General features: G+C 41.3%; 1 protein-coding gene across 2 annotated transcripts in view; it reads right to left on the bottom strand.

Annotated features, from left to right (window-relative positions):
* The window catches only part of rorb (RAR-related orphan receptor B), a 266,439-nt gene that overhangs the window by 85,363 nt on the left and 159,661 nt on the right, over positions 1–21,415 (bottom strand). The window contains exons 1-2 of one of the 2 annotated variants that reach the window (XM_043712175.1): positions 15,009–15,105; positions 7,698–7,783 (exon numbers count right to left, since the gene is read on the bottom strand). In XM_043712175.1, coding sequence (XP_043568110.1) covers positions 7,698–7,783; positions 15,009–15,048 — 126 coding nt within the window. In that variant the 5' untranslated portion in view covers positions 15,049–15,105. Of the gene's footprint in view, positions 1–7,697; positions 7,784–15,008; positions 15,106–21,415 lie in introns of those variants that run through there. The other variant, XM_043712184.1, reaches the window with a different exon arrangement.

Here is a 21,415-nt window from a genome sequence, read left to right as displayed (position 1 = left end):
ATTCTTGGAGTCTTGTAAGCACATGCCTGTTGGTGTCAGTGTACATGATCATTATTGGGAGAAAGTGAGGACTGCAGATGCTGGAGATCAGAGCTGAAAATGTGTTGCTGGAAAAGCACAGCAGGTCAGGCAGCATCAAAGGAGCAGGAGAATCGATGTTTCGGGCATGAGCCTGAAGAAGGGCTCCTGAAGAAGGGCTCATGCTCGAAACGTCGATTCTCCTGCTCCTTGGATGCTGCCTGACCTGCTGAGCTTTTCCAGCAACACATTTTCAGTACATGATCATTATTAACTTGTTTAGAGTTAGGGTAGAAGCCTATTTATTTTCCATTATGTTGCAGTGTCGATAACATCAGCAGTGTTGCCATGTTAAATAAAGTCCTACACAGGCTTCTACAAGGGCTCATGTGCCAATTTATGAGGCAGCTGCTGGCAGGAACAAGGACACGGCTGGGAACTGAGTGTCTCTAGACAAGCATCTGCTCAAAAGGTGACAGATGCATGACAGTTGCAAGTCCCTGTGTTGGGACAGAGGTCCCATTGTCATCGGCACTGACATACTGAACCCGCTGCCTGCCCTCACCTGCTGTTGGCCCCAATATCCCATCTCACCTGTGATTTCAATCTACCTTAAGCACTATATCACCTTCCTGGCATGTTCCCCACCTGGTAATGTATGCACCTGGCAACCTCACCACCTGGCGTCCTACCCAATCAGCAATATATACACCTGGCATCCATACACCAGACCCATCTGTCATCCTAATCCCACACTTACCTAATATACACACCCTTCCAAAAAACAGCTGTCTAAATGACTGGCTGTTGTGCTGGATATCTAAATGTCAGAACACAGCTCACTTCCTGCTGTAAAAAGGGATTGTGGTTGGACTTGCCCCAGCTATTCTGCATTATGAGGGAAGTGATTGACATCAGGTATGCTCTGCACTTCTGAGGGAGCTGTCTTTATAATTCCAATTATTCGGTGGAAATGGAGTTCAATTCTCACGTGCAAATAAAATAGGATTGGAGTAGCAATCTGAATGCAATTGCCAATTTTTAGAATATTTGGGTCAGTAGGCATGGCCTCATTCTGTCTTGTGCCAGAGGAGAAATACAAAACCACATGGAGTATTCTAGATCAAAGCACTAGCACCTCTTGGATGTTTTAAGCCAATGACATAACTTAACTCTGCATCATTCGATCCCTGCAGAGTACTGACATCTTGTTTGACTGGTAATGAGCAAGAGCCTAGTATAAAGACAGCACACGTCCAAGTCCAAGGAGGAAGATCATCAATGCAACTGCACTTTAATATCCCAACCAAAGAGACAACTTCCAGTAGCAGCTCATAACCAATCTGGAAAGCATTCACACACCTAACTCCATTTCAGCACATTGGGAGTAAACATATACCACCCTGTGTCCAGACCATTGGTCAACACAACTTGTTCAATCAAAAGTGAAATTGAAATGTGACATCCTGGAAAAAAATGAACTATCTTCATTGTCTGACAGAACAACCAAAAATCACAACTCAAGAAGGCAGCATTCCAACACCTCAGGGCTGACACTCAAAAGACCAATCTTGAAGAGAAAGGATAAGTGATGGGAAGGGAAAGCCTGAGAAAACCAGTAATATGCCGACCATCATGACACGCAAAGGTTTTTTTTGAAGCCATCAGCACTATCTATAAAATAAAGAAAAGAAACAATATTCCCTTTACTCACAGGGTAGCTTGTCTCTTCTTAAAGAAGAGAATGAAATCTGTCAATCCTGGAAGGAACAGTTTCAACACTTCTGAACCTTGAATCCACAGTAGCAGCTGATATTGTTCAGATTATCCCTCAGTGCCCTATCGTAGAATCCATAGATGGGCCACTAATTGGGAGAGACAGCAATAAGCAAACAGATGAAAACTCGAAGCCCGTGACTCTGACAGCATTCCAGCTGGCCAGATTTTGCTCACAGAGATTCCATATACTCAACTTGCAATTCAGCAGGAAAATGACCGATCCTAATTTCAGCAATGTGACAATCCTAAATATCATAAAGAGGGTTTAAAACATGTTGTGGAGACTATTAAGGTACTTTCCTGTTGTCCATAACATGCATTCTCCTGAATTACAGAGTCATAGAAGCAGATCTATCAGTCCAGTTCGTTCATACCAACGAGCGTACCAAAAGCCTTCTTCACCAACCTGTCTACTTGTGATTCCACTTTCAAGGAACTATGCACTTGTGTAGTCCCCACAGCCCTATCATTAAGTAGATTAGTGCTGTCCTGATTGGCCTTACCAAAATGCAACACCTCATATTTATCTAAATTAAACTCCATCTGCCACTCCTCAGACCATCGGCCCATCTGATCAAGATCCCATTGTAATCTGAGGTAACCTTCTTCACTGTCCACTACACCTCCAATCTTGGTGCCGTCTGCAAATTTACTAACCATAATACCTATATTTACAACCAAATAATTCATACAAATGATGAAAAGCAGTGGACCCAGCATTGATCCTTTTGGTACACTGCTGGTTACAGGCCTCCAGTCTGAAAAGCAACCCTCCACCACCACCTTCTGTCTCCTATCTTCATGCCAATTTTGTATCTAATTGGCTAGCCCCCTCAGAGTCCATGTGATTTAACCTTGCTAACCAGTCTTCCATGCAAAACCTTGTCAAACACCTTGCTGAAGTCCATATAGACAATATCTACTGCTCTGCCTTCATCAATCTTCTTTGTCAATTGTTCAAAAACCCAATCAAGTTAGAGAAACACAATTTCTCATGCACAAAGCAATGTTGACTATAAAATTGTTGACTTTTTGTGGCAGAGCAAATTTTCCTAGAGACACAGGTTTCTGACCTTCCAGAGGAATCTCTGACCTGGCCTTATTGCCAGGCAAATTCAAGAAAAATGTTAAAAACCCCACAAGAAAGTCTTCACTATATTCATCAATCTGACCAAAGCATTTGTTTCAATAAATCATGAAACTCTGGATTGCTTCCCAGAGATTTGGCAGTTCTAAGATGCTTCATCATGGTATATCAGCAACTGTGGAGTGGGAGATCTGAAGCAACACTTTCAAAATATACATCGACATTAAGCAAGATTTTGTGATAGCCCCAACTAATTATAATCTATGGGACAATGTCTATTCACTTTTTTCAAAAATTCATTCATGGAATATTGGCATACCTGCCTAGGTCAGCATTTATTACCCAGAGGACAGTTAAGAGTCAACCACATTCCTATGGGTCTAGAGTCACATGTAGACTGGGTAAAGATAGCAGTTTTGTTCCCTAAAGGACATTAGTGGACATAAGTGACTGGTTGTTAACCGACATTTGGTACCTATTTCATGGTCATCACTAAACACTTAATTCCAGAGTCTTTTTCAAAAAATTGAATTCAGATTCCATCATCTCTTGTGGCAGGACTTGAACCCTGGTTCCAAGAACAGTACCTTTGGTCTCTGATTAATAGTTCAGAAACAATACCGTCAGGCTGTCACCTCTCCCTAATCAACTGCTCTCTGGTATGCATATTAACTACCACATAGATGAAAAACTGTTTCATCTGTTTTCCCTTCTGGCCCATACTAAACCAATCATCATAACACATGACATCCATTATGCACATTGACAGCAGTGTCATTGCCCAACTCTGCATCAGGTTTACAAACCACTTAATTTCTTCAATTCTGCTTACAAGACACTTGGCTTGTTGGCAAAATAAAACCTCACATGCAATCCTAGTCAAATATCCCATCTCCAATATATATTAAGTGTGAGGTACTGGAATACGTTAGGCACTTCTCTTACCTTGGCACAATCTGTCATCTAACAGCTCACAATTGATGAAGAGATCCAGCACAATTGATGATGCGCCATCTCAGCCTTAAGACGGTGAACATTGACAATAAAGACCCTCAAATAAAGAAATGCCCTCATGTACAAATTAGTTGTCATTACTATCCCCCTGAACTGTCGTAATATCTTGACTATGCATCAACATGTAAAATGCAAAGCCCCCACCACATTCTTTGGATTAAATGACAAGATTGTTGAGTAAATGTTAGTGTCCTTATTGAAGTTAGCAATCAGGCTAAACTCCAGCAAAACCAAATGGACTGGATTCAGTGTCCAGATAGCTGAAAAAGAATGTCCCCAGCCAGGTCCTGTTCTCCTAACTTTAAATGGCAAAACATTCTGGGTAAGGATAAAGAAACATCAAAAGACAGTCAGAAGTTTTCCCTGAAGTGTGGCAGCACCAAAATTAATGACTGAGGGGTTTGCTACAAATTATACAAAATGGTGACAATTTGTTTATCAACCTGCTTTATAGAATCCCTATAGTGTGGAGACAGGCCCATTGGCCCAACAGGTCCACACCAACCCTCTGAACAATATCCCAGCCAAACCCTTTACTCTTTATTTACCCCTGACCTACTCATCCTGGAACACTATAGGCAATTAAGCATGACCAATTCACCTAACCTGCATTCCAGATCTTGCCAGTTTATGGGACAACTTGCCCCATGAACCCAAACATTTGCAGGTTAAGTATTAGTCACATGAAGACACATGGCAAAAGTTCACAATCCTAAGGAGACGCCGTCCTCAAATCATAGTCAGGCACAACTTCTGAAAAAAAGACGATTGTCGATTTCTTTGTTTCACTGTGCTGTCACAAAATGTTCTCAAATCTTTTACACAGAACACTACCGATTGATACAAGATGTTAACCCATTTGCAGTTTGTTTAAAACAATTTTTCCATCCTCCTTATTTACATAAATTCTGACTGAAAAAAAAAGTAGTTTTTATTCACTTGAGTTTGTTTGATTCACTCACGTGATGTGGGCATTGCTGGCTGGTCAGAGTTTTTTTTGTCTGTTCCTCGTTGTCCTTGTCCCTTGTTGACGAACTGTCATCTTGAATCGTTGCAGTGAATTTGCTATAGCTAGACCCACAATGCCCTTAGGAAGGGAATTCCAGGATTTTGATCCAGTGTCGGTGAAGGAATGATGATATATTTCCAAGTCAAGATGGTGAATGGTTTGGAGGGGAACTTCAAGGTGGTGGTGTCTCTATGTATCTGCTGCCCTTGTCCTTCAAGATGGAAGTGGTTGTGAGCTTGGAAGGTTCCGTCTATGGACCTTTGGTGAATTTCTGCAGTGCAATGTGCAGATGGTGCACACTGCTGCTACGGAGTGGCTGGTGGAGGAGGGGGTGTCTTCTAATGGACGTAGTGCCGAATTAAGTGGGCTGCTTTGTCCTGGCTGGTGTCAAGCTTAGAATGATGTTGAGGCTGCACCCATCCAGGAAAATGGGGAGCATTCTATCATTCTGTCTACTTGTGCCTTGTAGATGGCAGACAGGCTTTGGGGAAATCAGGAGAAGAGTTATCCACCACAATATTCCTAACCTTTAACCTGGCTCTTGTACCCACTGTGTTTATGTAGCAAGCCCAGTTGAGTTTCTGGTCAATGGTAACATCTAGGATGTTGATAGTTGGGGAAACTTAGTGCTGGTAATATAGTTGAACATCAAGGGAGTTGGTTAGATTGTCTCTTTTTGGTGATGATCATTGCCTGGCATTTCTGTGGTGCAGATGCTACTTACCACTTGTTGTCCCAAGATTTGATTTTAAATCAAATCTTGTTGCATTTAAACATGAACTTCAATGTCTGAGGAGTCACAAATGGTGCTGAACATTGTGCAATCATCAGTGAACATCCCCGATTCAGACTTTATGATGACAGGAAGGCGACTGAAGAAGCAACTGAAGATGTTTGGACATAGGTCACTACCCGGAGGGACTCCTATAGAGATGCCATAGAGCTGAGATGACAGATCTGCAACAACTACAAACATTTTCCCATATGTTAGGTATGACTTGAATCAGTGGAGAGTTTGCCCAGGCTACCCGTTGATTCCAGTTTTGCTAGGGCTCCTTGATGCTACACAATTGGTCAAATGTGGCCTTGATGTCTTACCTCACCTCTGGAATTCAGCTCCTTTGTCCATGTTTGAACCAAGGCTGTAATGAAGTCAAGAGCTGAGTCACCATGGTGGAATCCAAACTGGGTGTCACTGAGCAGGTTAATGCTGAGTAGATGTTGCATGATAGCACTATTGATCTCATTTTCCACCATTTTCCTGATGCGTGAAAGTAGAGTGATGGGGTGGTAATTAACTGGGTTGGATTTGTCCTGCTTTGTGTACACAGGGCAGACCTTGGGAATTTTCCATATTGTCTTTTAAATTCCCACGTTGTAACTGTACTGGAACAGCTTAGCCAGGAGAGCAGCAGGTTCTGGAACAAGTTTTCAATCCTATTGCTGGGATGTTGTCAGGGCCCATATCCAGTGCATTCAACCATTTCTTGGATGGAATGGAATTGGCTGAGGACTTGTATCTGTAATGCTGGGGACTACCGGAGGAGGCTGAGCTGGATCATCCAATGGCTGATGATTGCTACAGAAGATTCAACCTTATCTTTTGCACTGATGTGTTGGGCTCTTCCATCACTGAGGAGGGGGATATTTGTGCAGTTTTCTCCTCCAGTGAGTTGTTTAATGGTCCACCACCTTTCACAAGTGGATGTGGCAGGACAGCAGAGCTTAGATCTGATATGTTGGTTGTGGAATCAGTTAGGTCTATCTATCTATCACTTGCTGCTTATTCCATTCGGCAAGCAAGCAGCCCTTCTTAGTATCTTCACCAGGTTGACACCTCATCCTCAGGTACGCCTGGTGCTGCTCCTGCATGCCCTCCTGCAATCTCCATTAAACCATGGTTGATCCCCTGCCTTGATGGTAATGGTTCAGTGGGGGATATATCGGGCCATGAGGTTGCAGATTGTGCTGGAGTACAATTCTGCTTTTGTTGATACTCCACAGTGCATCATGAATGCCTGGTCTTGTTAGATCCAAGCGAAGTCTGTTCCATTTAGCACGGTGATAGTGCCACACAACATGGCAGAGGTTATTCTCAAGGTGAGGGCGGGACTTGCCTCTTACCGATATTATCATGGATAGATGCATCCACAGCAGATTGGTAAGGATGAGGTCAAGTATATTTTTCCCTCTTGCTGGTTCCCTCACCACTTCCTGCACACCCAGCCTAGAGCTATGTCCTGTAAGACCTGACCAGCTCGATCAGTAGTGCTGCTGTTGAACATGGAATTCCCTCATCCAAAGTACATTCTGTGCCCTTTGGGAAGATATAGAACATTCTCCACACACCTTTTGAGTTAAATTCCACAGCAGTCCCCTAACCAATACAATTTAGAATTTTCACTTCTGCCTGAGGATCTTTCCCAGTAACAGGTGAAGTCAGTACAGGTCAAAAGCTACATTACTACACTGTGCAGACCGTAAAAACTCAGTTTGTACACTCACAAAAAGACAATCTACCACAGAATGATCACAGTTGCATCAAAGGTGGTTCTTCATTTCTCCTGAAGCAGCAGCATTACCTCATTTACTTTCTAAACATAAAAACATGCTACCAGAATCAACACTGCAATATTAAGGATAGAAAACATCACATTTTGCTGAATTAATTTAAGACTTTTTTTTAATTTAAGAGACAGACTCTGGGTTGTAAAACAACCCATTTCCACCCTCAAGATGTTTGAGAAATAATTTGACCTTCATTTATTTATTTATTTTAGTCTCTCTTACCTTACAGCCTTCACAAGTGATCACTCCATAGTGGATCCCAGAGGACTTATCACCACAGATTTTGCAAGGTATTACTTCAATTTGAGCTACAAAAATAAAAGGATAAAGGATGTATTAGCATTAGTGCAAAAATCAATGGTAGATTGAAGGAAAAATGGTCAGAAAATGTGTGATTAGACATTATGGGCTTGATATTAACTTTTCTGGCAGTAGGGAGCAGGGAGAGCAGTTAGTAGGTGTACAGGGAATGTGAACAGATAGGTTATCTGTGACGTTCTAACTCCATATCTTTTGTGTAACATAATTGATAGATTCTTTGCTTGGAAATCCTATTGACTGGCTTATTTCTAGTCAGACATGGAGCAGTCCAGAGGAGATTGCAAGACCAAATACATGTGTGCCGCAGAAGAAAAGAGATGAGAACTATGGTGCTGTGATTGATCACCAAGTCCTGGTGAGTCCAGTCCAGGGACTGCCGGTTCCCAGCAAGTTTTGATATTTTGGAGGAAGTAAGAAGTCTAGGGGAGTTGAAAGACACTGGGTGGGTGAGACCTCAGCAGCGGATAAAATAGAAGCCTTGTCAGAAGGGTTTGTAGAGGAGATTGGAAGGGCAAGGGTGAGGTGTTACTGGTTTATTTGCAAGGAGTTGTCTGTTATGGATCAGGCCAAACCCCTCGAAACATTTCAAGAAGGTAGCCCAGACCCTAACTTTGCTGCTTGCTTTAAGCAGGTGTACAGTAGATATTCCAGGAGAGAATCAGCTGGTCAAACCAATTAATTTTAAACAAAACAATTCATTTACAAAATTACTGAATGAAACACAAAGAACAAAAAACAGAATACCAAATAATTTAACCTGTCCGAAAACTCAACAGACTATCCTAACTTAATGATGCTGTTCCAGACATTTGCAAAAATCCCCATAAACATCCCTTGACACAAAAGGTAAAAATCAAACACAAGTTCTTACAGGATAGGAGTCAGGTAGAGAGAGTACCAGCCTGGACCTGTTTCTGGGTCCAGCAGCTTTTCCACACACACTGCTAAAAACAAACAAATGAGAGAGAAGCTGAGCTGAGAGAACTGGCCGCTCCCCTTTCATTGGACAAAAGTGAGGACTGCAGATGCTGGAGATTCGAGTCGAGAGTGTCGGGCTGGAAAAGCACAGCAGGTCAGGCAGCATCCGAGGAGCAGGAGAATTGACGTTTCGGACAAAAGCCGAAAGGTTTTCTGATGAAGGACTTATGACTGAAACGTCAATTCTCTTGCTCCTCGGATGCTGCCTGACTAGCCATGCTTTTCCAGCACCACACTCTCAACTCAATTCATCCACAAGACATTGCAAAGTAACTTGTTACTGTCATGGCCACATTGCACATTGAAGGTCATGTGGGGAGGGAATGCAATTCAAAGGAAGATAGAACTAATAGCCCACAATTTCTGCTGGAATTTAATTTTCCAGAACTAAATTAAGGATCAGCTTATGGGCCTACTAGGAGCTGAACTGAAAAGATTCTGCATGTACTTTTAATTATGCAAAAGGCTAGATCACCTGTGAGGATTTTCCTCTTCTCAATTTTTAGTTTCATCTTTTAGTTCTCTGCATTTGCAACAAAAAAGTTGTCAATTCTTCACATCATTATGCCACAGTACATTCAATTTTTATGGGCGTATCAAATCTGCAGTTTCAATTCTGTTGAGTAAGCATATCCTTTGTTTTATGATATAAAAGGTGTGCAATTTGTAGGTATTTTTAATTGTCAACCACAGCCAAAATGTTCTCATTTGATTTCTACCCACCATACCGCATGCTGTTTTCACAGCAACCCGCCACTCAGTGGATGGCTACAGAAAGGGCAGCACACCTTGCAAGAGGCCATCTTTGAAAGGCCACTGTATACCTAGACAACGATTGTAATCTGGCAGCGTATTAGAACAACCACAAAGCTGCCCAGGTTGACACTCGCTTGCACATAAACCCCATTTTCTCACTCTAGTCTCCATTTATCAACTACCCCACACACTATACCTGTCCTAACATCCTATCTGAACAAGCTCGGTCAATGCTACCTACTGTAAACCCATATCATTTTCTTGTCTTCCAATAGGGGAACAGCACATATACATAAGTAAATCAGACAAGACAGAATAACGTGAGCTTTATTTACAGAAAGCAAAGAGGATACAAATCCAGCCAATAGTGCCTGAACTCAACCCCTACAATGCCAAGGTAAAAACAATGACTGCAGATGCTGGAAACCAGATTCTGGATCAATGGTGCTGGAAGAGCACAGCAGTTCAGGCAGCATCCGAGGAGCTTCAGCAAAATCGGCGTTTCGGGCAAAAGCCCTTCATCAGGAATAAAGATGAAGGACTTTTGCCCGAAACGTCGATTTTGCTGAAGCTCCTCGGATGCTGCCTGAACTGCTGTGCTCTCCCTACAATGCCAAACAGACTTTTGCATCATGACCAAAGTAGTCTTCTTCCTCCTTGAAAGAATAATCAAATGTTCCCATTTCGCCATACAAGATCTTGCTTTGTTGCCTGCTCCATTGAGTACCACACAGGATGATGCTGCATACTCTGTCCAGATTGAGCTGAAGGGCTTCCCCCAAACTGGACCATGCAGTGGATCTTCAAGAACCTTCTGTTCTGCTCTACAGTCCTGGTTGAGGCTTAGCTGACTGTTGGGACCAGGTGGACCTCATTGACTAAGAAGTTCCTGATTGGGGTTATTAATCTGGGCCAACGACCCCTCATGGTCAACAAGGTCCCAATCACTACAGTGACATTACAACTGTGCTTCACGTCATCCATGAAGATGCCCAATGGTGTAAGCAGCCATGGTCACAGAGGGGAGCCTCTATCTGCCAGTAACTATCCATGTAAGGACCCCAACCCTCAAACACAGCAGGTACATTCTGGAGCACTCTCCAGGTTAGTGCCAAGGTAGTGGGCACACAGATCCAGAAAGTGTTCAGGTGATCTGTGATCACCGTTACCCTTAATTAAATGGATGCCTTCCTATTGATGAATTCTGCAGCATTGTGATATGGTCCCTCAATTCCATGGGTGTACAGTCAATGGTATAGTGCACCTGTAGAAAGTCAGCTGTGTTCCGGAGTTCTGCTGCCTGGGCTGCAGCACTGATCTCACTATTGGGATGAAAATGAATTATTGTGACCTTGTGTAGAAGACATTGGTCACTGTCTTGGTGTATTTGTGGCACATTTGATTGAAAGATCCCACACAGGTCACCCATTGCTCCCTGGAAGGAACCATTGGCACCGACATTTGTGCAGCTGTGGTGCCTCATCGCCACTGGGAGAGACAGACTTCCTACTCCTGCAGCTGGCTCAGTTCCCTCTCAGTCTCTTAGGAAACACAGTCTGTGTCAGCAGTATGGCTTGTTTGTCCCTAGGAAATCGGGTCAGGACGAGAAAAATCTGGCACTCACGCATCCTAGGGTGCCTGCAACTGCAACTTCTTAGAGGTCATTGCTCTTCATACAGGTTCTCCTCCTGTATCTGTCTTTACTGCTGAGTTAGGCATTTACAGTGGCCAACATGGACGGCACAGTGGTTAGCACTACTGCCTCACAGCACCAGAGACCCGGGTTCAATTCCTGCCTCAGACAACTGTCTGTGTGGAGTTTGCACATTCTCCCTGCGTCTGCGTGGGTTTCCTCTGGGTGGTCCGGTTTCCTCCCACAGTCAAAAAATGTGCAGGTTAGGTGAATTGGCCATGCTAAATTGCCCTGTTTTAGGTGAAGGGGGAATGGGTCTGGGTGGGTTGCTCTTCGGAGGGTCAGTGTGAACTTGTTGGGCCGAAGGGCCTGTTTCCACACTGTAGGGAATCCAATCTAATCATGTTACCTGTGGCAGAACTCATTACTTGGTGGAAATGACCTAAATTGAGAACAGAACGAACAAAAGAATTTATTTAGATCTCACAACAGTCATCAGTGGCATACCCTGCAGAGGAGGGTGGAACACACCACCACACAGTGAGATATGCTGGGCTTGGATAACAGGGACATGTCTGCAGTCTACAATCTGTCTCAGTGACTTGGTAAAGGTGCCAGTTGGTTGAGTGATCACCACATATTAAAAAGAGAGGGCATGCCCCTCTCAATCCTGGACCTACATCAAATGCTAAACTTCACAATGTATTCAGCACAGCCTGTGTGGCTCATTCAGGACTCTTGGAAATTACATGAATAGTGTAATTCCACCAGAATTTGCCTTTTGAACCATCATTGATGATAATTTCATCATTATATCAATTTAGAAGCAGCAATGGGAAGTAGCAAACTGGCTTTGACCAGCATTTAAACCCTAAGCATGTTATACTCTGATTGTAAATTAAACGTAGCTGCTTTGCAAAGGATCCTGCATTTTCTCCCATTGAACTGACATTGACCCTGCCCACCCTGGGTGTTGTCCCAGCCATTTTCTGCGAGCCCATCCCATCGAGAGAACAGAAAGTGATGACTAGAAATGCGGCTCATGGTGGGCACCATTAACATCAGGCTTCACTGGGTCACCACCTGACCTCAGAGCTTCCCTGTCCATGTTTATATCACAGTACCTTGTCTGCCCATTTTCACCCAAACCCCTGCATGGAGACCTGCCACATTAATCTTCACCTACAACTGCCTTTCCTGCCCCTGAGCCCCAGCATTACATTTTAATGCTGCCCATCCTCCTGTAGCCTACCATGCCCTCCAAAGCTGACTTGCATTCCCATTTGCCTTGAGTTTCTACTGTCAGCACCCTTATCCTCACTTCTACAAATGCCTCTGCTATGTATACTGTGATGGTCATGATAGGTTGAGAGATGACAGATGTCAGTGACCATGGATGAAGGGTGCATGAGTCTGGTGCCTGTTAATACTGCCCTGAGATGCTGTTGCCCAGTATCCAACATAGAGTTCATTCAGAGCAAGCGGAGAGCTGAATTTGCCTGTTGCCCAGTTCTTGTTTTTCTTTTTGCAAGGTTTTCCCAACGTTAATGTTATTTGCTGAGTTTGGCAAGATATTAATCAGGTGAGTTGTGCTGTTTACAAGGTATTTAATGATCAAGAATGATGATCAACTGACAACTCATCACTGCCTTGACAGAATTGTTCCATACCACTTGTGAAAAGCATAAATAATGGGATGAAATGATCTTGACATTGAGATAGACCTCATTGCATTTGTTGCCTGATTCCGCCATACACCTCATCATTGCCACATCGCTCAGACCCCTGTAAGATTCCACTCAGTGTCCTTAATATGGCAGGTTGTCACAGAGGCAGACAAAATTTGATATTGAGCCAGAAAATGAGTTAATGAGTGACACAGAAAATGAGTGACCAAAAGACCTGGACTTTAAGCTTGGTCATTTAGAAGAACTGCACACCTCTGTTTCTTATGACAATAATGATCAGGAGCATTCTCTATCCCTTTCCCAAAAGGAAAGATGTGGAGTCACATAACTCAGCATATACCTACTCTTGAATTTGAGGCCTACTCTGAGGTTCAGAAACGTCAGGTTTTGTTTTACCACTGAAAATTCAAAAATAATGGTTATTATTTTCTAATTTAAAGTCTTGTCTTCATAAGGTCATGTAATCAACTGCACAATGTCAAATTGTGATTGAGCTACAAGGAAAGGCTGACTAGACTGGGGCTATTTTCCCTGCAGTGGAGGCTGAGGCGTGGTCTGACAGAAGGTTCATAAAATCATGAGAGGCATGGATAGGGTAAATAGACAAGGTTTTTTCCCTGGGGTGGTGGAGTCCAAAACTAAAGGCGAGAAGGCAAAGATTTTAAAAAGAGACCCAAGGTGCAACTTTTCCACATAGAGGTGATTCTTTTGAGGAATGAGTTGCCAGAGGAAGTGGTTACAACATTTAAAAGGCATTTGGCTGGGTAGGTGAATAGTAAGGGTTGAGAAGGATATGGACCAAGTGCTGGCAAATGGGACTAGATTGATTTAGGATATCAGGTAGGCATGGACAAGTTGGACTGAGTTGTTTTTGTGCCGTATAGCTCTATGACTCCATCTTAGACCTGGTCTCTAAACTGCACAGACATGCAGCCTCTCAGTTTATTGGCACGTGGATGCATTAACTTTCAGTTTCAGAAGTCACTGTGTTGCTCTTGGGAAAGTTACAACAGGATAAACCAGCAGCAAGAAAAGTTAGAGGGACTTTAGGATAGTAGGTATGAGTGGTCAGATTGTGTTTCTCTTGTCATCCACCTATTCCACAAAAATAACTAGGACCAAATGATTGTTTGGAATTATACATGTTGGTGTATTAAGATGACAGTGCTTTATATTCTAAAGACCTGTTACAGTAGTCCTGGAGAGTGTAATATGCAAACAATTGCAACAAGTCTTTCCAAAAGATCATACAAGGTTTTGGAATTGTTTAGCGAAATTAAAGAATTGGATTTTAATACCCTTATTAATTGATGATGGCAATTATTTATTTCTAACTGTATTTTAAGACGTTGGAAGTAAAAATCTATGTTTCATAGAAGCACTGGCTACATTAAAAACATTTAGTGAAAATATTCTTGCTTGTGGAGAAAGTAGAAGATGAACGTATCAATTGTATCAGAAAATTGTTGTGAAGATACCATGTATTTCTGTGTGATTTATACTTAGTTTGTGAAAAAAAATTGCAAAACACTTTTTCAGACATCTCCCCTGTGGAACAAGATGTTAAAGGATTATGTTGAAATAATGTGAACCTATCAAATTTTTACGGTATTAATCTTTTACAACACTATTGCTAATCTCTGTATGATATAGTATAACCTAACTGAGAAATAGCCAAAGACTAAAGGGAAACTTGAACTCTTTTTGCTGATAGTGCATACTTTTCTTAAATAGATTAAAGCCTAATCCTAAATACCATTCTGCGATATGAGCCCACGTCAAAACGCAGCTTACTGCGCAATGTTCATCGCAAAATGTTTCACAGTTATTATTCAATGTTTAAGTAAGGCTCTGTGCTTTGACCCTTTACACCTAAATTTTATTGAAATAAGTTAGACCTCGATCAAAAGAAACAATGCAACAACAGGACAATGGAGTTTTTGAACATCACAATTTTTCTTCAATTGAATCTATTTTCACTTCCAGCAATGAATGATAAATCTACAAATAAAATACAAGCAAATGGTGAAACCGTGCAACCTCTACTAAATTTCACTGAAAAAACAAAATCTTTTCAGATATAGCTTATGTTTAAGAAATATTTTATACCATAGCACAAATTAGATGTAAACCTTCGGAGCGAAGTCCTCTACTTACTTATAACTTCAGTTTTCATTTTCTGCTGTGTTTGGCACATGCTATCAATAAAAACAATAGCAGAAAATATTGTGATACTGTCTCCTTAACAGACAAAAATGATCCACTTGACAACCAGCACAACACTGTAATAGCATTAGAAAGGAAGAATTATTAAAGAGATGGACTGTACCATTCCAGTATTAAGACGGCAGGGGTGTCTACAGAACTTTGAGATCATTGTTGCTTTCACTTCCTTCCCTGTTCCCTGAGCTGCGGTTATCAGGAAATGTAGCTTTTGAGGAAACATTTCTGTGAACCCTTGAAGTTCCTTTTTAAAAAAAGCCAACTGCTCTGGGCTGGTGCATTTCTTTGATGAATGTAATTGGTTGAATCTCTGTCCTTGTAAAATACTGATATAGTAGCTGTACAATAGGAAGCAAGCCTCTTCAACTGACCGTATGAAGCCAAAATATGGTAGCTTTTTTAAAAAAAAACACACCTGGGCCATTACAGTACAGGTGCAAACAAGCGTCAATATTTAGAGTCAATGGCCTGAATCCAGCTGGAACAAAATAACAGTATCTTAAAACAGCTGATGTTATTAATTAGGAAATTCAAATTAAGAATACATCAGGTGATGTGAATCTCCTGAACTTGCTAGTCCAGTTACAATGGAGCTTGCTAGCTCAGTTGGCCGGATAGCTGGTTTGTGATGCAGACCAATGCCCAGAGCAAGGGTTTAATTCCTGTACTGGTTGAAGTTACAATGAAAAAAATAAGAGTCCAGTTACATATCTCAGTCTTTCATTGTTGGCATCCTCATTTAATTAGAAGGTTTTTTTGTTTGGATTTGTATATAACTTACTCATTAAACTGAACATAATAAAACATTTGGTAAATAACATTGTGCCCTTTGAACTTTATGATCCTTGACAACTGCCAAAAACCTTCTGGCCCAAGTGTTTAATATTAGGGATAAATGGTGGTATTGTAGAAATATCATTGGATTCGTAATCTAGACAACTAAGCTCTAATGACAGGGGTCCTGCCAAAGTAACTTGTAGAATTTAAAGTTCAATTAATGGTTACAGTTAAAAAAAATGTTGGAAGCTAGTCATGTTGAAGAAATTCACTTGGTTCAATAAAGTAAGGAAGGAAATCTGCCAGCCTTACATAGTTTGGCCTATTTTGATACCATACCTTTGAGTCTGAAGTACCATGCAAGTCACTTGGTTCAAGGACAATTTAGAATGTTGTATTTGGCACATAATCCAGATCAGATAGGACTGTACCTTTAAGACCGTTGCATCACATCTTTTCTTTTCAGATTTTGGAAGGTTAAATTTAAAGTTAAAGTAAATTTCAGGATGCAGAGACTCGTGTTCATGTCAATCGACAGCAACTAGGTGAAACAAAATCGGCCACTTCATTTGCGGCACCTGCCAAAGTACAGAATGTGATTTAAAACAAAATTTATGGGTCATGGGCAATGCCGGCTGGGCTAGCATTTTTGGCTTCTCTAGTTGCCCTCAAGAAGGTGGGGGGGGGGGGGCAGAGTTCCTCCTTGAACCGCTGAAGACCATATGCTGTATGTAGAAGTGAATTGAATTGAATTGAAAGACTTGAAGAACTGGTCATTGAATCCATACCTATCCAACTTTTCAGAAAAGCACTCTGGACAAACTTAAGGAAGTTATCTTAGATGCTTTACTAGAAAAAGGAAGAGTTAAATATGCAGGTTTACATTATTTGCAAATCATTAATTCTGAAGGAACTGCTTTTAACAGGTTCAGTGAAACATCCAAATTTGCATGAGATAGTCTCACCCGTTGAGACTACTGGCATGCATGCATCTCAATGTTATTGCAATCCACAGGGTGACAAACTTATCAGCTTCATTGGCATGTATTCCAGTCTGCAACAACGGTTCCATTTAGTCTGGTTACAGCAGAGTAAAGCAGATTCAACAAACTGTGTAAAATGATAATCGGACACAACAGCTCAAAAAAATCATTATTGGTGGATGGTCTGAATGCATCCAATAGTTCCCTAAGCTGGGTCTGTTCTTTCTGGTCATTCAGAAAAGAATTGTATCTCCCTAACAATGTAATTTTCAGGGCAACTAAGTAATAATTCCACAAACTCTGGATCAACGCATATCAGACCATATATTATTTTTGTATTTGTTTACGGGATGTTAGTATCACTGGCTGGATAGCAATTTTTGCCCACAGAGTCGCTCAGAGTCAGAGTCAGTCACGTTGGTGTGAGGTCTGGAGTCATGTGTAGGCTAGTTCAGGCATGGATGGCAGTTTCCTTTCCTGCAGGGCAGTGAAACAAATGGGTAATTCCAAAAATTAGAAATGGTTCATTATTAGACTCTTAGTCCAGATTTTTATTAAATTTAATTTCCATCATCTGCCATGATGGGATTACAACTGGGATAGCTAGAACAGTACGTGGGTCTCTGGATGAATAGTCTAATAATAATTCCCCTCAGCTATCAACTCTCCAGAACATCTGGATGTAACAGATAACCAGGAGGTTGGTGCATGAATCCCCATAGTGGCCTGGCATTAAAAGGACAGAAATCAAATCATCAAGTTGTGTGGAACATGTCTATTCCTTCATCATCACCGAGTGTGAAAACCTCCACTTCTGCATGAACTTTCTTCTGAACCATGGTATGAAATCACGACTGCTATCTTTTGTGTCCAAGGACATGATTACCTTTTGGTGAATGGTTATTTCACCAAATTTGATTTTGTGGCAAAGCAAAGACATTACTAGTGAAATGGTTATTGACATATCGACCACCATATTCAGAATGTTTGATGAACCTCAACAAATTGTATCCAACAGTCCACTGTACTATTACACTTTCCAAGGCATTTACAGGAGACAGGGCATTCAAAATATTTTTCTCTCCACTACCCTCAGTTGAGTGGTCTTGCAGAAAACCCATGATTTGCAAAGTGATTTGCCAAAATACTTGGATAGCTATGTTGAATCCACGTGTTTCTTTTCTAGGCAATGGATTACCTTCACTGGCAGTTCATGTTTGGAACATAGATCCATACAAACTCTACTCTCCCACACTCATCACAGAACCACATGTACATGACACGCTGTTGGACAGAAGGGAAAAAGTAGAACGAGAGCTTGACCAACAAGTACACAGACGCTCTCCCACCTTGAAGCATGAGGGTTCAGAACTGTCACATGAACACATGAGTGTCCGGCCTAGGTTACATGATAAGAGCAAGATGATGCATATGTTGGAGAGCTAAAGTAAAAACAGAAAGTGTTGGAGAAACTCCACAGGCCTGGCAGCTGCTGTGGAGAGAGAAAAACAGAGTTAAGATTGAGTCTGGTATGACTTTTTTTGGAACTGAAGGGGACTGGAAAATGACACCTTTTACATGTTGGTAAAGAGGGAGGAGGAATAAGTAGAACAGATTGTGAAGGAGACTATAACAATAGACCATGAGCTAAATGGTAGTAGAGGAAAGATATATAATCAAGTTATACGTGCATGGTAGAAAATAGTAGAAAATAGGTCATTTGGATTCAAATTAAACAACATCTGGAATTAAGAGTCTAATGATGACAATGAATCCATTGTCAAGAAAAACCCATCTGGTCACTAATGTCCTCTCAGGAAGGAAACTGCCATCCTTCATAGGTCTGGCCTACATGTGACTGCAGACCCACAGCCATGCGGTCGACTCTTAACTGCCCACTGGGCAAATTTAAGGACAGACAACAAATACTGGCCCAACTAGTGACACCCTCAGCCTGTGAATAAATTTTTAAAATTATGCTCATCAACAGGGATGAATGAAGCTGAGAGCTATGGAAATAATGAAGATCTGGCATTCCAGATAATAGATGTTAAACAAAATCCACCTAACTTGTCTGAAGCAAATCTAAAGCTTGCAGAGTCAACTATGCATCTTTCAGAAGAGAACTGCAGCATTTCAAAGGCCACTAAGCCATTTTAACATGAATAAATCCCAAACAATCATTAATCTATCTTATTTCAGCTTTTGGAAGTCTCCCTGGTGAATTTTATCTTGAAGTAGATGAGAGTGTGAGAATAACTTAGCATCTGCAAGGAGAGTTCCAGTTGCCCTCAGTTCCAAGCTGTAAGACAAGGTAGAGTTAGAAAAGAAGGAATCTGTCAACAAAGCGCCAACTCCGACAGAATGGATTAACAGCATGGTAGCATCAAAACAACTGAGTTTGTGTACATTCAAAGGATCTCCAAACATTGAAAAGGACTCGCTGCCCCATGTCAACCATTTGAAGATATTTTGCTACAGCTTGCCATGGAAAAGGCTTTTACTTCCCTCAATGTGAAGGGTGGGTACTGGCAAGTGTAGTTGAGAGAAAGCAACAGTTTGTGAACTATATTTTGGGCAATATTCAGAAGATGGAGATCCTTTGCATCAAAATTGGTAGAAATCTATATGATGCGTCATTGAACAATATAGTCCTAATTTTAATAATTTGGCATTTGAGGTAAATAATATAGCATCAATCAAATCATAAGATCACAACACTGACAGCAGTCAAGTGAAAGAATTAACTTGCTGGTTTTCTGTAAATGCTTAGAATGCATCCTGTCACCAGTGCACTCAAATCTGGATGTATGCAATATGCTGTCTGATGACAGATCCAGATTCCACAATTCCCTAACTAGCCAGCTATCCTAGTTAGCCCTGTCTCATCAATTTGTATGAAACCATTAACATTTTATATCCCTCCAAATAACAGCCAAACAGATGGATTTGATCTTCAGCTGCTAATTAAAAGAGAGTCATCATCATGATTTCCAAGAAATCCTCATGGAGTCAGCTTTTCTAAACGTCTCCATCAAAATGTCGCTTCAGATCCATCACAGAAAGGGGGAGATGTTTTAAATCACAATCCCTCCCCCACTATACTTTTCTGAGGGAGTGCTGTGAGAATTCTTTTCATACACCTCAGTGACACTTACAACAAAATTTAACACGATCAACACCTTCCAGCCAGTAGGTGCTAGGAATACCAAAATTGTAGCAACTGCTGGAGGATAAACCATGAGGTGCAATTTTAGCAGAGAAACAGGAGTAGGTTCTTCAGCTTCTCAAGCCTCCTCATCTTCTCAGTCCGATCAAGACTAATGTGCACCTGAAATCTTAGTTTAACATCCCTTATTAATCTTATCTGACAAAAAAAAATCGACTGATCAGTTTTGAGTTTTAACTGCCACTACAATTGGCAGTCTTTTTTTTAAAAAAAGTTAACAGTTTTAGCAACTAATGTAACAATTATATAGCTGTGATTCTATGGAAGTTAGCTCTTGTAGATCACATGTTAACCAGTATCCAATTTGGGACAGATATTTCTGGAGAAAGGCATTTGGTGGTGTGTCCCATTGCCAAGACTTTCATTTGCATCCTGCAACTCAATGTTTTGTGGCATAATTTACTGGGAGTGCAGCTGATCAAGATCAGTGGGACACTTGGTACTCTGTCAATGGCAGAACCAATGATCTATCTCCTTGACTCATGAAAATTTAAAGATTGAAAAATAATTGTGGGGGAGAAGGAAGGTGAAATAGAATTGTTAAAGGATCAGATACTAAGATTGAATTTAAAAGAAAGCAAAATGAAAAGAAATAAAAATATCCAAACAACCGTGCATACTCAAATTGTATTTAAAATGAAAATTAACATCTGAAGAAATTAAACTTCAGAAGTTCAATTTGTTCTACATTCTCTCAAGATATATGTGGGCATTGATTCTGTTTGTGGTTTGCTATATATACCACAAACAGTTGGGTTCTTTTGACTCTGATATCTAAGTTTATTTGTAACAGTAAGTATTTACAAGGCTGTAGTATCACAGACTTATACACAGTCAAGTTTCGACGCCTACTGAAGTTACTGTAGGTTACACTTAATCGATTGACTGCATTGACTTCATTACACAGAATGACTGAAGGCAAGCAGGTACCTTTTATATCAAATGTTGTGATGTCATGTAACGATCTTAAAAAGGTACCGGCCTGTCTGGTCTGGAATTTACCCAAAAATACAGCTCCCCCATCTTTTTAGACCATAAGACCAGAAGACATAGGAGCGGAAGTAAGGCCATTCGGCCCATCGAGTCCACTCTGCCATTCAATCATGGCTGATGGGCATTTCAACTCCACTTACCCGCATTCTCCCCGTAGCCCTTAATTCCTTGTGACATCAAGAATTTATCAATTTCTACCTTGAAGAGATTTAGCGTCCCAGCCTCCAGGTAGTACTGGCCCACCACTCTCTGGCTGAAGAAATGTCTCCGCATTTCTGTTCTGAATTTACCCCCTCTAATTCTAAGGCTGTGTCCACGGGTCCTAGTCTCCTCACCTAACGGAAACAATTTCCTAGCGT

This window comes from Chiloscyllium plagiosum, chromosome 2 (assembly GCF_004010195.1).
Source record: "Chiloscyllium plagiosum isolate BGI_BamShark_2017 chromosome 2, ASM401019v2, whole genome shotgun sequence".
Taxonomy (NCBI): Eukaryota; Metazoa; Chordata; class Chondrichthyes; order Orectolobiformes; family Hemiscylliidae; genus Chiloscyllium; species Chiloscyllium plagiosum.
The sequence above is the reverse complement of the archived record's forward strand: the minus strand, read 5'-3'. Positions and strand labels throughout refer to the sequence as shown.